General features: G+C 37.6%; 2 protein-coding genes across 2 annotated transcripts; both read right to left on the reverse strand.

The window, feature by feature from the left end:
- Positions 1 to 445: 445 nt before the first annotated feature.
- tnfsf13b (TNF superfamily member 13b) lies at positions 446 to 4,062 on the reverse strand. The gene is made up of 6 exons (XM_086091406.1): positions 3,778 to 4,062; positions 3,236 to 3,332; positions 3,087 to 3,143; positions 2,090 to 2,214; positions 1,109 to 1,259; positions 446 to 986 (listed from the first exon to the last, which is right to left on the reverse strand). Exons 1-6 carry the CDS (start codon positions 3,988 to 3,990, stop codon positions 874 to 876), a joined length of 756 nt encoding a protein of 251 aa, XP_085947532.1. The 5' UTR covers positions 3,991 to 4,062; the 3' UTR covers positions 446 to 873.
- Positions 4,063 to 5,868: 1,806 nt separating this feature from the next.
- On the reverse strand, positions 5,869 to 13,029 carry abhd13 (abhydrolase domain containing 13). The gene is made up of 2 exons (XM_086092004.1): positions 12,852 to 13,029; positions 5,869 to 10,758 (listed from the first exon to the last, which is right to left on the reverse strand). The coding sequence occupies exon 2, from the start codon at positions 10,723 to 10,725 to the stop codon at positions 9,670 to 9,672; it is 1,056 nt and encodes a 351-aa protein (XP_085948130.1). The 5' UTR covers positions 10,726 to 10,758; positions 12,852 to 13,029; the 3' UTR covers positions 5,869 to 9,669.
- Positions 13,030 to 16,553: the final 3,524 nt, after the last annotated feature.

Genomic DNA, 16,553 nt, shown 5'->3' on the forward strand with positions numbered 1-16,553 from the left:
TAATTAAAAATAATTTTATTATAATAATATTAATTATTATTATTATTAAACAAAAACCTTTCTTTCTGACGATGATTCGGCGATCTCCAGCACAGTAGCGCCAAGGAGGACTTACTTAATGTTCTATTTTTTCCCCCATTGGTATCGGTAGCTGGTATCCGTAGCCTCCATGATTACCGATACCTTCAAATAAGGCCAGTATGGCCTTATGGCCCAGTAAGGTGAGTACTGATACCCGGAATCGTTACTCGCCCATCCTAGTAATAATAATAATTATTATTATTGTTAATTGATATTTCATCAATATCTCTTATATATATATAGCATGATGAGTGTAATTGATGATGGCGTGCGTGACGGATTACATTTTATTATAAGGTAGCACCAATGGACAAATGAAATGCCAGCATTACCCACATTGCATATCCTAATATGCATGCTACAATGAGCTAGCTAAACGTTTTTTTTTTAATCTATCTATCTATCTATCTATCTATCTATCTATCTATCTATCTATCTATCTATCTATCTATCTATCTATCTATCTATCTATCTATCTATCTATCTATCTATCTATCTATCTATCTATCTATCTATCTATCTATCTATCTATCTATCTATCTATCTAGCTAGCTAGCTATCTATCTATCTAGCTAGCTAGCTATCTAGCTAGCTATCTAGCTAGCTCTCTCATTTTATATTTTAAATTGAGTGACATTATATCTTATGAATTAAAGAGAATGGTAAAAAAAAAGAAAAGATACTACATCATAAAACAATCGTCAACGTTCATACAATGTCAAAATGCCTCTTATCGCATTTAAAGGTCACCAGAATTACAGCTCCCTCTGCCCTCATTTAAGGCGAGAGGCTTTAAACCAACTTGACAGCGCCAACGAAGGTGGCATCTCCATCCAGGGACACATTGGCAGTAGACCTGGGGATCAGCAGCTCCAACTGGTCACCGACTTCCAGCTTAACGACACCTAAGGGGAATGTCAGCACACTTCAACACCTTGAACTGGCATTGCTATTCGCTGCTTAGCACGCGACGCACTGCTGCTGTAAAGACGGTGTACAAAGCACATAGTAAATAATAATAACGCACCTCCTGTGTAACATGTGTTGTAAGGGTACACGCTGTCCATGCTCTGGATGCAGCGGAACAGGACCACATACTGGGCCTCGTCGCCCACCACTGTCCTCTTCCTGCGGATCACCACGTGGCCCATTGCAAACCTGCTGTCCATGTAGTACACCTGTGCATGAGGAAAGGGTAAACATACAGTAACAGGCATTGGCAACAAAGCATGTATAAAGACAGTACAAACAAGATGACATATATGTTTATTGCCATGGTAAGGCCAAGTGATTAATCAATTTGATCAGTTACTTCAAGTGAATTTCTCAGGATAAAATGTTTAAATCGTTTTCCCCATGACGTCTTTGTCTTATGTACCCTAACAAAATAGTTGAGAAGCAAGAAAGGCTAATTGATTCCTTTATTTGTCATCACCATTCAGCTCAGTTAACCTAAATATTAGCAGTCCCCATTAGAATGATGTAGTGAAAAATGCAAACGAGAATCCAGAGGATGACCAGTAGGTCAGATAAAAAAATATTCTGACGTTTTTGTGTTTGGCTACAATGCATTCCTCGTTGTTTGTAGTTTTCAGTGCTGGAGAGCTACTACTTTGTACTATAAATATAATTTATCTGGTACTACTGGTACTCACCCATCACCACATAAAACTATATATATATCTGCGAAAGTGTCAATAAAAAATTAGTTAGTATCTTTATAGAGATTTAAAAAAAAAAATGACAGAACACTTTTATTACATTAGATTGGTGCAAATAATGAAGTGTTCACCGTATGAGCTTGGTCGATTACCTGGGTTTTATCATGCATTAACAATGATGAATCATTAAATATTCATTTTACAAGCATGCCTCATTTGCATAGACCGTTTTCTGCACTGACTGCGGAACTGCTCTCCTCATCCGCAAAGTCCATCGGCTTGCAATGCAGGCCAGCAGCGTCTCCTTGTGGTAAAACTAAGGAATAACACTGGTATGCGCTACTAACCTGACTGTAGACAAAGTAAAAGCCCTCCTCTCGGACCAGGATGTTGTCTCCTACAGCCTCCAGCGAAGACCCTCTCCTCAGGCCAGTCTGCCAGGGAATGCCCGTGTATGGCTCCAGCGCAATATCTGATGTAAGAAGACACATTTATCATAATTAATATTGTGCTAATAGAGTATCTAACCAGTGATTTTTTATTTAAAAATGTAAATGCTGGTAGATATATATTTTTTAAATGCATATTGGTGTTTCCTAATTATTGTGAGAAATTATTAACACGATTACTTTCTTCACATTATTGACTACCATTAATTATGAATAATGTAATAGCATGATTAAAGGCAATTTAAACAAAATTGGGATTTGGGATGTGTGTATCAAACTGGTAGCCCCTTGCATTAATATGTAGTCAAAAAGTACCTCTCAGTTTCAAAAAGGTTGGTGACCCTTGATTGAGGTGTTCAGGCGAACATGTTTGCACAAAAACGGATTTGAAAAACTGAAGGCTAATGTTTTATAAGGTATTCAATGTACAGTGTCTTGAGTTACACATTGTATCCATACAGTGGTTGTGCTTGTCACAAATAAATGAAAATGCTTTTAATCTGCTTTTTGTTTTTCTATTATATTATACTTTTTAAAAAACGACATTGATCACATACATTATTTTTTTTTAAGGCCAGATTTTTTGCTTCAATTCGACTAACATTGTGCTGCTCCTTCTGTTGTGCGTGTCTTGGCCACCTGGGGGCAGTATAATACAGATAACCTGCTGTAAAATAAGTTTTTTTTTAATATGACAAAAGGGGGAAAAACAAGAAAATAAAAACGCACACAAAGTAAATTCTGAGCAGAGCTCTTATACTCTAAAGTCTATACATTGTGACTCTTGACAAAAAGGCAAAAAAAAAAGAAGAAAAATTAAAATGTTTAGACTGATTGCGTGCAGAGCTGACTTTAAAATGTCTTCTATTTCAGAGGTTACACTCTTTTTCTTTACCTTTCGTGAAGATTTTCCTGCTCTTGTTCGCCAACAACTGGAGACAAGATTGTGAAACTGTGGGGACAATAATAAGCGCATGTGAAATGTCCGGTGACATTTTTTGACACACAATTTCTCTTTTTTTTTCTCAAGATCTTGTGTTTCACCTGATGTGTCCGTTCCAGAGACCATCCTCTTCCTCCTCCTCATTGAAGTGAATGTATATTGAGGATCTGTCTGGTTGCTTCTCTCATCATTTACATCCTGAACACAGAAAAGGAAAACTAAATGTAAGAAGCGAGTGTGCATGTCTTCTTTTTGTTGCGTATTTATTTGCGTATTTATTTATTTATTTATTTATTTATTTATTTATTTATTTATTTATTTATGTGTCCAGTTCGGCAGCCAAGTCATGCAGCACATGGCGGCTATATATATATTTATAGAGAAAGAGAGAGAGAAAGAGAGAGAGAGAGAGAGAGAGAGAGAGAGAGAGAGAGAGAGAGAGAGAGAGAGAGAGAGAGAGAGAGAGAGAGAGAGAGAGAGAGAGAGAGAGAGAGAGAGAGAGAGAGAGAAAAAGACAGCAATAGCAATGGCTATAACACCTGCCAAGCACAAAAAGACACCTCCTATTATTTTATTTGAAAGGGGACCGACAGATAAAAGAGAGTCAACAAAAGGAATACATATTTAAAAAAAATCTTAAGACCTGCTCTCCATGACTCTCTTCCCTCCTGCGACACGCCTCGGACTTCAGGCCCTCCACCTCAGCTCTGAGGACCACCAGCTGGTACAAGGAGAGCACTGACAGAGAAGACGAGGTGATGGCCGCCAACGTGAGCAGGAGGACAAGCCAGGACAGCCATCGGACCTCAACAGCCTTCTGGCCCATCCCGGGATCCAAATGCGAGCCAACCGCCATTGTCAAGCTCACTCACGCTGGCATTGGAAGCCAATTCCTGAGGGCTGATGATATTTGGTTTCACATTCGTTCTCCAGCGGCCTCCAGTCTAATGAATACAGTAAACAAAAAAAAAAAGAGAGAGAGAGAGAGCGAGAGAGACGCTTCCCGTCCTTGTTCTGCTTGGCTAACCACATCAACTTCCTGCCTCAACTGGCCCCGACCTCAAACAGTGCTCATTAGGCTCTTATAAAATAATACATTTCCACTTTTTACATTGTGTTAAGTCAACGGACTGAAATAAGTGGAAATGCCATTAATTTGTTGCAGGAAAAATATCGGTCCTTAACATTGTATATGAGCACAGAGTAAAAATGTGACTAAATCGAATGTAAATAATTAAACAGTTTGTGTATCATGATTTAATGCTGCAATCCAATTCATTGTGCTGCTCCTTCTGGTGTTAGGGTTAGGGTTTCGGGTTACCACCAAGAGGCAGTATACTACAGTCATGTAAACACAAACGAAAAAGAATAGACATCTACCACCACTACTGAAACTCTCCAAGATTCTGTTTTATTAATCACTTTTTATAGAACATATAAAATATATGCCTGTGAGTATTGTTATATTATCAGTCTAAATTTGTTGTTGCACATTTTATGTTCAATCATCTGTTGCTTTTTTTTACCGCAACAATCGATCCTAACTGTTAGCATGTCATTGTTTGTTATTGTTATTCCGTATCTGAAGGTACTCTATGTAATACAGTATTACAACATAGTTTTCATAATTCTCTTAAGTTTTGAAACATTAACCATTACATTATATTCATAAAATTAAGATTTATTTAAAATAATATCCTAATTTACAGCGTAACAGCGTTATTTATTCTCTTATTAAATTATAAATTAAATTATATTGTCATAAAATTGCAACATTATATATTGCTGGCGCCTAGGCTGAAACCTACACCACCAAAATCGTCACTCTTCAGGAGACACCAACAAACAACATGTTTGTTCAACATTGCATCATCAAATAAAGAAAGCCATTTTCAACACTTTACTGTAGATGGGTCAATAATTTGTAAAAACAAAAACAAAAAAACTAATAATAATAATACCAGTATAGATTTGTGAAAAAAAATAAAATTACCAAAATATGACTTATGAGGTTTCAGCTTGATGCCAGCAAAATATGTATTAAATTAAAAACAAAAATCATATATATATATATATATATATATATATATATATATATTAAACAATATGATCAAATTATGCCCATATGAACGGAAAATTAGAGCTTCTTAACATTAGTGACAGTCTCTTAAAATTACATTATTCTCATTAATTAACTTGGTTGAAACATTACTGCTCGCATTTTTTTTTTTTACATTAACACAAAATTAATTTCTTTCCCTTTTAACATCTCTTATAATTCCGTCATTTTTTAAAATTCCTACTTGTCTTTTCTAACATTTCAGCTTTGTTCTTGTTAAATTTCAACTTTTTTGTAACAATAATTATTTTTGTAAAATACTTTTTGTCATAACATTGCTCATTTATTGTCATTGTGTTGCTACTTTTTGGTAACAATTTTGCTAAATTCTCCTAAAATGTAATTGAATATTACTGCAGCATAAATTTTTACAGAGGACGCTATAAGCTTTTGAGATTTTTGCATGAGGCTACAAGAAAAAGCTCATCTCAATACTACACTCATTTAACTCTAATAATATGGGAAAACCGCCCAAAAAAAAGAGGAAATAACAAATTGAAACATTGAGCAGAAACATGAAAGCGACAAAGTTCTCTGAACATAAAAAGTGAAGTGGCATCGACATCTAAACAAAATGATCTTACATGAATAATTTCATCAATTTGAAAACATGGCAATGTTTCATGTATCCATTTTATTGCATGTTACAGCACAGAATACACAAAGTGAAAATATGTGCTTACAAAAGCGACGAGTGGATAAAAATCCAGAAATGGTGAAAGTGGGGAAAAAGATGGTCATTCGTTGACTTCTTCAAGCTGAAGATGAATCATTCAAATGTCTGCTTAGGAAATTTCTCTTTGTCAAGTCTTAATACAAAAAGTCAACACAGTGCAAGTTACAGAAAACAATCACATGCCAGCTCCTGAAAGCAACACGCACACACTTGCACTCCTGAACAGTTCCATCAGTCAATAATGACTCATTTATTCATAAAAACAAACACATTCAAACTGGCTTTGCAGCTGTAACAACACGCATGACTTGGATAGAACCCCCAATTCTCAAAATCTGCGAAAAGCAAAAACGCATAGTAACCGCAAAGGTGAGCTCTCAAGCTGAAAGAAAAACAACCAAATGTGCTGCATTAAGTGCAGTGTGAACATGTGTCAGAGAGAACAGAAAAAAATCTCATTTTATGATGCAAGATGAGCAAATAAATACAAGCTCACACACTGATTGCACACTAGTAATTACATTCTTAGCAGCTCTTTTCCTCGCCATGCGTCGGCTTTACAAACAGTAGTACCAAATATGGCTGAAGAGCTCCGCTGTGCACTCAAACGGTTTCGTTGTTCTGCACTTTGAAAGCGGGAGCAGACAACGGGGTTTTTAATCATCAAACTCCGCCGGACACCCTTGGAAAACATCGGGGAAAGGTTAATTAGCTCATTAACAGCCCTCCAAAGGAGTGCAGCCATTTTGGCACGTTGTGGGAGGGTGACGAGATCCTAAAAGATGAGTGGAAAATAATGCCAGTTTAAGGTTATAAATACTAACTCATAGGAGACTTGATAGGCTACATTACGCATGCGTCCAAATGTATGTTTGGGTGGTGATGGTGGGGGGAGGGGGGGCTCAATATACACACTCCTCCAGCATAGACTGGCTTCCTATTGTTATTCCAATGGTTGGATAGACTTCTGACAAACACCACAATAACAAAAATCTTTGAGGATTAGGCTTTAAAAAAAAAAATCATTCTGGCACTCAAAAGAGAGAGCTTTTATTCCATTCCAAGAAGGAAAGATGCTATTTTACGGAGTATTAGGGCCACACTGAAAACAAATTAAAATGATGTGATGCTGCGATAAACAAAAAAAAGAAACATTAGGTTGAGAAAAAAAAAAGAGAATAGTCCTGATGTTGCGTGTTTTCAGGACAAAGACTTTAAAGGGAATCTTGACACATTGAGCCATTTCAGCAGTAAAAACTTAATATTTTGTCCAGAATGAATTTGATAACTTTATTATTTTCCATGCACAATTAATATCTTTAAAACCAAATTTTCCACTTGCTGTTGACTGATGATGACATCTCCTGTGCTGAGGAAGTAGGTAACGACCAATCATGGCTCACCTGTTTTCTGGCTTTGGTCAGCAAACTGAGCCATGATTGGTCGTTACCCGCTTCCTCAGCACAGGTTATGTCATCTTCAATTGACAGAAAACGTTAAAAAAATAATATTTTAAGGTATTAATTGTACATGTAATATAATGAAGTTACCAAAGTGATTCTGGACAAAATATGAACTTTTTGCTGCCGAAAATAACTCAATGAGTCAAGTATGCCTTTAATTATTCAAGAATAGTACTTTTATTTTAGAAAAGCAAGTGTATGTTTCAAGAAAAAAAACTAAAAATATCAATCATAACAATTGGATGCTCATGAAAGAATGAAATTGTATTTACATGAATGTGCATACTTTTGTGTTACATAGGGCTGAACGATTTCAGGAAAAAAATTAATTGTGATTTCAACTCAATTCACTTTTTTTTAAATCAAGCATCAGGCTATGTACATTAACATTTACAAATATCATACTATTAAAAGATATTATTCTAATAATGTAAGGACACTAAAGAGGTTGTGTGAGGAAGGAAGTTTTCTTGTTTTGTAAAAGTAATTCAATCACATCATACACGTCAAGTACGTGTAATACTGTAAGTAAAAATCCATTTAGATTTCAACCAAACATTTTAAATTTTATACTAATGTACATGTTCATTCTACTCCATGTACAGTACGTAGTGTGCAGCCACATTGTTTGTTTGATTGTTTTTAAAGTGCTTGATTAAATAAAGTTGAGTACATAAATGTAAGATTGCATGTCAATTGTTTTTCAAATTTGTTTCACATGGAAACTGAGCAATATGGCCTCAAATGCATAATTCGTAATGGTACCTTTGGTGATATAAGCATTAGTGTTAAAAAAAGATATACATCATTTAAGTTATCAAGTTATTTAAATGTAAAAAGTAAATATTTCCTGTTAAAGAGGCAGAAAGAATCTAAATGTATTCTCCGAATGAAATACATTTAATAAATTATGTCCTTTAGCAAAGCTAAATTGGGGTAAAAAATAATAATAATCCAAATAAACGTCATGTGATCTCTTTATTAATGTAATCATCATCATGCTATGGCAAATGCTCAAATATGTGCAATATGAATTCACATTTATAACGGAACATGTGGTGTTCTACAGGGTTCAATATTGGGGCCTCTGCTGTTTTCTTTGTATCTGGTCTCTTAAGAAAAATTGGTGGTTGTTTTAAAGTGCTCTATAAATATAGAGTTGAGCAATCTTAACGGCATGATTTGCAATGCCAAGTTGAGCAGTTCTAGTCCAGCACAACTAGCTAGCTAGCAAACCTAATGGAACATTTCCTTAAACTGCATGGAGATGAGGAATACAAGAACAAGGTGAAAAGAGCCTGATTTGATGAAAAGGCTACTCTCCCTGTTCATTTAGTTCATCAGTAAACACTCAATTCTATACCCATGTGTTGAATCTGGGGAGGATGGGGGTAATTTTTTCAATAAATAAGGGCTCAGTGAATGCTCAATTGCACATAGGAAACTGGTGGGGTTCAGTACCTTCAACAAGGTTAAGAACCACTGATTTAGAGAAAAATGCAAACAACTGATATTATAAATACTTAATATATTTAATATGTTTGACCTTATAATTCATATCTGTTTTTTGGAGTGAGTTCAGCTGATTGGTGAGTTTGGCGGGAGAGAAAGGAGACTGCCTTCATGTGTGAGATAGTCAATACAACAGATTCTGGGTCAGTTAGGAGAACTGCAAGAAAAAAAACAAAGCTGTGACGATCACGTTGTCTGGAATCGCAATTACGATTAAAAGAAAAAAAGATGAATCGTTCAGCCCTAGTGTGACAGACTTCAAGTCTTATGGGGTGGACCAAAGAGCTGCCATGTCGTTGCAACTCGAATCTGTGTCGCTCCATAATCACGCGACCACGGATTACGTCATCATCTTTCACAAGTGACCTCAATTAAGATAGTGATTGCCAACCAGTGTGCCGCAGCACATTTGTGTGCCGCTTGAAATGATCCACTTTTCACTTAATTGGTTCCAAATATTTATTTACGACAAATAAGGTATCGTTGTTTTTCTGTCTGACAAGCAGAGTAATTAAATGATCCTCTACTCGATGGCAGAAGGTACCGATACATAATTAACCAGTGCATCAAACGTTTTGTGACATTTTGGTATTCAAATGAAAAATATATGCCTTGGCTCAATAAAGGTTGGGAGGCACTGTATTAAGAGTCACACATGCATGCATTCATGGCTGAAACACAAGAAAAAGAGTAATGTTTCCCTTCCCTGAACAAAATTTCATTGACAGATTGTGAGTAAAATGAAATAAGAGTCAAAAAGTTCCCTCAGATGATGGTGACACTCGAAGATGTCTGCACGAGCTCCTCGTGGGCGTGGCTCTTGAGCAGGTCGCTCACAAACTGCTCCAAGGCGGGGAAGTAGCCCTGGCACTGCCACGTGTCGTTGTGCGTGCCCTCGGGGAAGATGGCCAGGCGTTTAGTCCGTGACGGCGACATTTCGTACAGTTGCTTCATCATGACGGGCGGTATGAGCTGGTCCGACAGGCCGGAGATGAACAGCGAGGGCATGCGGCACAGCGCCACCTGCCGGTAGGACAGGAACTGATTCCTGTAGCACCACAGGGGCAGCAGGCGCATGGGCAGGAAGGAGAAGAGCGTCGTCGCCATGTGCGGGATGCTGAGGAAGGTGTTTTCCACCATGATGGCCGCCACGCGGTGCGGGTTGGCCGCCGCCAAGCGGATGACCACGGCGCCCCCCAGCGAGCGGCCGAACAATATCACTTTGGTTTTGTCCAAATCGGGCCGGGTCATCACGTAGTCCAGCGTGGCCTCGGCGTCCAGGTAGAGGCCCTCCTCGCAGGCCTCGCCCTCGCTCTTCCCGTAGCCACGGTAGTCCACCAGCACCACGTTGGCTTTCAGGTTGACCAGCATCAGCAGCGCATTGGGCACCCTGTGGCCGATATTGCCCGCGTTGCCGTGGAAGTAGAGAATGGTGGGCGGCGCCGAGGGCGTGGGGCTGCTCTGATTGGCGGGCGCGACTCCGGGAGGCGTGTCCCCGCCCGTGTAGCGCAGCAGGATAAGGTTGAGCTTCACGCCATCTTTCGTGCGGATGTACACACTCTCGTGTGGGATTCCCGTCGGCACGGGAACGTAGAGGCGCGACGACGACGGCTGGTCGGGGAAGTAGAGAAGCGCATCTTGGAATTTGTAAAGGATGCCTGCCACGGAGACGAGGATGAGAGCCAGGAGGATGAAACCGCCGTATAGGTGGAAGGTAAGGATCAGAGCCAGCAGGGAGACTCGGCAGGCGCCCCAGGACCAGGAGACTAAAGTGAGGGTACAACGCTCCACTGAGCCCCACAGCCGCCACTGCTTCTCCATGGTAACACAGAGCTTAGTCACAACAACAACAATCTGAAAATACAGAGAGCACCGCACATGAGCAAAACAGACAACGGAAATCTGTCTCGTAGTTCCAAAATTGGCCGCAATTCACCTCAATGCCAGTTAACGGCGCTGTGGTGCCATCAACAGACAGACTGGTCGTGTGTTTCAAACTTGCGCTGCTCTCTCATCATAGCAAAAAAGGCTTAAGACAGTAGACGAGAGCAGGATAAAAAGCGTGTCAATTAGGCATGAGCCATGTGGAGAGGGTTTCTTTTAGGGGTGTTAGAAAAAATCGATTCGGCAATTTATCGCGATATTACAGCGCGCAATTCTCGAATCGATTCGATAAGCGGCCGAATCGATTTTTAAACATCTTTTTTTTAATGGGAATACTCAACAAAACATCTTACTTAGGGCTAGGATTCACACGTTAAGCATGGAAGAATGTTATATTAATGGAACATTAAGCCTTAATATTTTATTTCAGTGCTGTTCAAACATGAAACAGACTGCAACCTGTTTGTTAAATGCAGTGGCTCAGTTATAAGCCTGTAAATACATTTTCATACAAATCTTACAGTGTACATGTACAAGTTTACTGATTCGTATTTTCTAAATTTGAGTATAATTTTTTTTTATAGATTCGTATCGGGATGAATCGGTATCGAATCGAAACGTGACGTATGAATCGTGATACGAATCGAATCGCCAGGTACTAGGCAATTCACACCCCTCGTTCCTTTAGACATAATGGAGCATCAAGGTTAGCTTGGCATCCGCAATAGTTAGGTAATTTAAAGGACCATGTTGTATTCACATATTTATACCAAATGGCTGCTGCAATTACCCAAGCGAGTATGTGTACTCTCAACCATGCATTTTCTTCTTTTATGTAAAGCTCTTATCTATGGTATCAAATTGTAACAGAGGTGACCAAAAAAAGCGCTAAGATCTTTGCTCATAAACACGACCAGATTCACAGCATTATCCTCCCTCAAAGCACCAACAAGGTAAATTTGAATACAAAATAAATACATACAATTATTTACAATTGTTTACGATACAATTTACAAAACAATAATTATGTTGGGAGTTTTTTTTAGCCCAGGATATTTTTTTTACCTTAATGTTATACCCAATAAGCTCTAAATGGATGAGCATGTCCTCAAATCAGTCCATTAAATCGAGATTCGTCTTATATTTACAAGACATCAGTTAAGCTAGCAAATTACTAACTCTTGATTTGTTTTGGCGGCAAATGCTAACATAAATGTTGCTGCAGAGTTCCTACAATTAAAGCAAGCTAAATATTAAAGACTTTTTGATTCCATTTTATATTATGCCATAATTGACACCTGTCATAAGTTGCCATAATTATTCATTGGATGATTTGATTCTGAGCCTTTTAATAAATTTTAAGGATCTGCAGGAACCCTGAGCTGATGGATACAAAAAGTCTAAATATCCTTGTTGAAACGCCACATTTTAGTGATAAATGTGACCAAGCTAAAACATTTAGAATCATTCACCACCGTATAATCTGTACAACTAAAAAAATAAAATACTGCATGACAATTCCACGTAATCAAAGAACTCTTTTGTAAAAGTGACGTGATATATATATATATATATATATACATATACATATATATATTATTAACAACGACTTAATTCTCCCCATTTATCTGTATATGTGTGGGTGAGGTGATCATACTGAGCTCTACGACAGTGTTATACACGTTTATCTACAGAAGTTAACGCCCATGATGAGCGTCGTTGATGAAAACAACTAGAGGCACACCCAACTACTTTGTACTTAAAAGTATTTGATGACAGCACAGTACTGTAGTCGCTGACAAGGGTCAATATACGCTAGTGCTAACCCAACTGTCATTTCACGTTGACCGAACACTCAATTTGATCAATTCGACGTGGATCAAACGAGCAATCATTGACTAGGTTAAACGCCTTGAGTTTAATATGAGAAAACAAACCATCCATTATAATGGTGATTGATAGCTACAGCCTTCTTTGCGGCTTTAGCATACCAAATGCTATCAGAAAGCTAACTAGCGTTAACTCGTCGTTGTTAACCAGGCGGCCGAATACTTCTGACTCACCTTCCTCTCATTTTTGCTGCATCAGCCGCGTGAAGTGCCGTCAACTCGGTCGCACGAAAACAACGCGGACGCTGTCATGCAGTTTTGTGGCATTTAAGACAACTTAGTTAACTTGAAGTGACCCGCCGTGACAGAAAACCGGTGGGGCTCGTTTTTGCTATACCGCTAGTTAGTTAGCATTCCCGTTTTTGGCTTCCGGGTTGAACATACTCCGAGACTATACTTCCGTATGAACATACGTTCCTAGTCAAAATACAGTACAGCAGTACGTAATATCCTTACCTTAAATTGTGTTGTTTATGTTTTTGTGAGAATGATTATGAAAATGCAAAACCTCTTATTTGAATAGTTTTTAAAGCTCTATAAAGTATGTAGTCGTCGGCCGTCTATTCACAAACACCACACGAGGTCGCTCTTCTATCAGTATCACTACATAAACCTTATTTCGTGAAGCAACTGAAAAGTGTCCAGAAAACATCAAATAAAATAAAAACGAATTGGAATTGAGTTTGTATAAAGGAAATGTTGCATCGTTGTGGTCAAAATTAATTCGAATTGCAACCGTTTGATTGTTGTGTTACAGTTGTTGTAACAAACTAAAACTTTTTATTATTATTAAAAAAAAGTAAAAAACTAAAACTAAAAATATATAATGGTATAGGTTATTTGTTTTGGAGATATTCGCAAATCATTAACTCTTCTCAAAACACCCCTTTCTCCTCAGCAACACTGCCACGACAAGGGGCGTAGCCAGAAAATGTTCATGGGGTGGCCAAGGTGACATAACACCTCAGTGAAGGGCCAGGACGAGAAGAAGAAGAAAAAAACTCATGCATACGTGCGTGCGTGGATTATTCTAATATCATACCATCAACAGTCAGGCTTTCATTAATTAAAATTCACACCTACGTCCAAAACTATTCTCAGGACCTTTGAAAACGTAGGCCTACCCCTAGTTTGAAATCTAGACCATAGTTTGAAACCCAAATTTGAAACCTTAACCACAGTTTAAACCGTATACTTTGAACCTTAACCTTAGTTTGAATTACACATTTTAAACCCTAATGCTGCTTTGAAACCGTAATTTGAAATATGAACCTATTTGAAACTGTATTTAAAACCTTAACAACAATTTAAAACTGTGTTTCAAAATAAAACCGTACTCCATTTAAGAACACAAATTTGAAACCCTGCTAATCCTAGTTTGAAACCCTAATTTAAAATCCTAACCATAGATTGAATCTAAAATTTGACATTTTAACCTAACCCCGGGTTTAAAACACTATACTTTTAACCCTTATTTGAAATCTCACCCGTAGCTTGAAACCCTACTTTAAACCCCTGACACTAATTTGAAACTGTAATTTAAAACCCTTACCGCAGTTTGAAATTATATTTGAAATCCTAACCCCAATATAAAACCCGATTTTGAAACTATGTTTAAAACCTTATTGAAACCATACGCCTAATTTGAAACCATAATTTAAAGACCAAACTGCAGTTTGAAACTCTAATTTGAAATCTTATTTTAAAACCCTAATTCAATCATAGTTCAGGAGTAGAGAACCCTGGTCCTCGAGAGGATATGTGTATTGGCCAGTGCTTCTAAATCAATCATAAGTAAGAAGAAAATATTTTGTGCTTCCCAACCCTCCGCTGTGCCTATAAATAGTATAATTTGCCAAAAAGAAAGGTTGGATGTACACATCTGCACTCCTTGCATTGTCAGAGCGAGAATAGAGCGCCACTGCCACCTGCTGTATTGGATGTGTAAGCACAGTTTATTATAGTGTGTCCAAAAAAATAAATTCCCTGGATTGGGGGTCACAGTTTAGCAGCTGCCTGTTGTTGATTTTGCCCTTCAGCTGCTGTTAGACAAGACCAAGTTTTGCATGTTGCCAAACAGTGAGTCTTTACATCCAAAGTACAACAAGAGAGACCAAGGCTGCATTTAGACGGCCTCAAAGAAAACCTTGACTAAGGACCAGGGGCCTCATGTATGAAGGGTGCATATGTTTTTCCCTCCTCTTCCTTTCGCTGCTTTTTTAATGCAGCACCTGAGGGCTTGGACCTATTCATTGTACAAGTTTTTGATGTACAGACAACAACACAAGCGTGCCATCCATCCATCAATAGCGCTAACACTCTGATATGATGTGCGACCCCTCACTGTAAACAGCAGCAGTGGGTCAGGTTCAGGGTGCCAGGTCATGATCTCATAGTCATTTATATGAAGTTATGCTGTATGTGCTCATGTATGTACAACAATTATTTTTGGGAAATATATCATGTTGTGATTAGATTAATTGTATATGGAGGGCTTTATTTGATCTTTTGCTTGTTTTAGTGTAAGCATTGGATAAGGGTTTATAACTTACACTAATAACTGTACACAAGAAAAGTGCATGTTCTGTTTATTTATTTATTATTTGTTTTTTTCTTCTTCATTTGCTTTATTTTCTATTGTAATGATTTATTATTAAATATAATAACTTATTGTACATGATATAAGTTAGTGGGTGTAGGATTAGATAAGTTATTGTACTTCTTCCTACTCCCTTTGAACATGTAAATTCTGACTTTACTAATAATTATTTTCTTTTTTAACTTTTATTTTCTTTCTTTCACTTTTATTTTGTATTGCATTTATATGTTCAATAAACCACACCAAAACAAAACAAAAACTAATTATTATATAAAATATATATGCTGTATAACATGTTTTATTTTTGAAAACCTGACGGGGAAAAATATTTTATTATCTTTTTTTTTTTGCCCTGCAATTTGGCCCACTCAGTTAGATGGCGCCCTAGGTGACCACCTAGTTCGCCTATGCCCAGGGTTGGCCCTGATTTTACACCACAGGCTGTCTTATATTATTTTATGAAATTTAACTTAAAGCCTCCACGATCACAATTTGATGCCCCTTCAGCATTCAGCCACTAACGGCGACGGCCCGCAAGCCCTGTTTATAATAATTTACATATTTATGTACGGGCGTGGAGAGGGAGGAGTCTGGTACTCTAACATTTCCGCATTGATTGAGAATGTGCTTGGATTCGTACGTATGCACAGATTTGTACATCTGGATTTAATTTATGCGTGTGGCGTTTTCTGGAAATGGACGTACGGCGTGTTTTAGTATGAAAGCCACACAAGTCTTAGTAGGATGAGGCCCCTGGAGATCACGTTTATACCACTTCCTGTTTATGGTGATACCATTCAATAAACATAATGGGACAGGTGAGACAGCTAAATACGTTAATCAAGTTACAATCACTATATACAACACTATTAATCTATTAGACTGGCAAATCATGGTTGGATGCACGTTGGATGATTTTTTTTAAAATTATGATTATTAATATTATTTTTTACACTTTTTTTCCCTGCTTGCGTTTAACATCTCGCTCACACTCCATCATGTGACCTTGGGGGAAGGCAGACAGATGATGAGCAAGCTAGCACAGCTGTTGGCCATTTAGCTCTGTCCTTGAGGTTTCACTGATTTGATTCCGGGTTATCACAGCCAACATAAAAGGAAAGCAAATGCTTTAAGCTGGTGTTGCACTGTCCAACAACAACAGCAGCAACAACAACAACAACAACAACAATAATAATAATAATACTAATAATAATAATAATAATAATAATAATAATAATAATAATAATAATAATAAAAGGTTAAATATTAAAAAATGT

Source organism: Leptonotus elevatus, chromosome 12 (assembly GCF_054856555.1).
Source record: "Leptonotus elevatus isolate MCC_2025b chromosome 12, RoL_Lele_1.0, whole genome shotgun sequence".
Classification (NCBI taxonomy): Eukaryota; Metazoa; Chordata; class Actinopteri; order Syngnathiformes; family Syngnathidae; genus Leptonotus; species Leptonotus elevatus.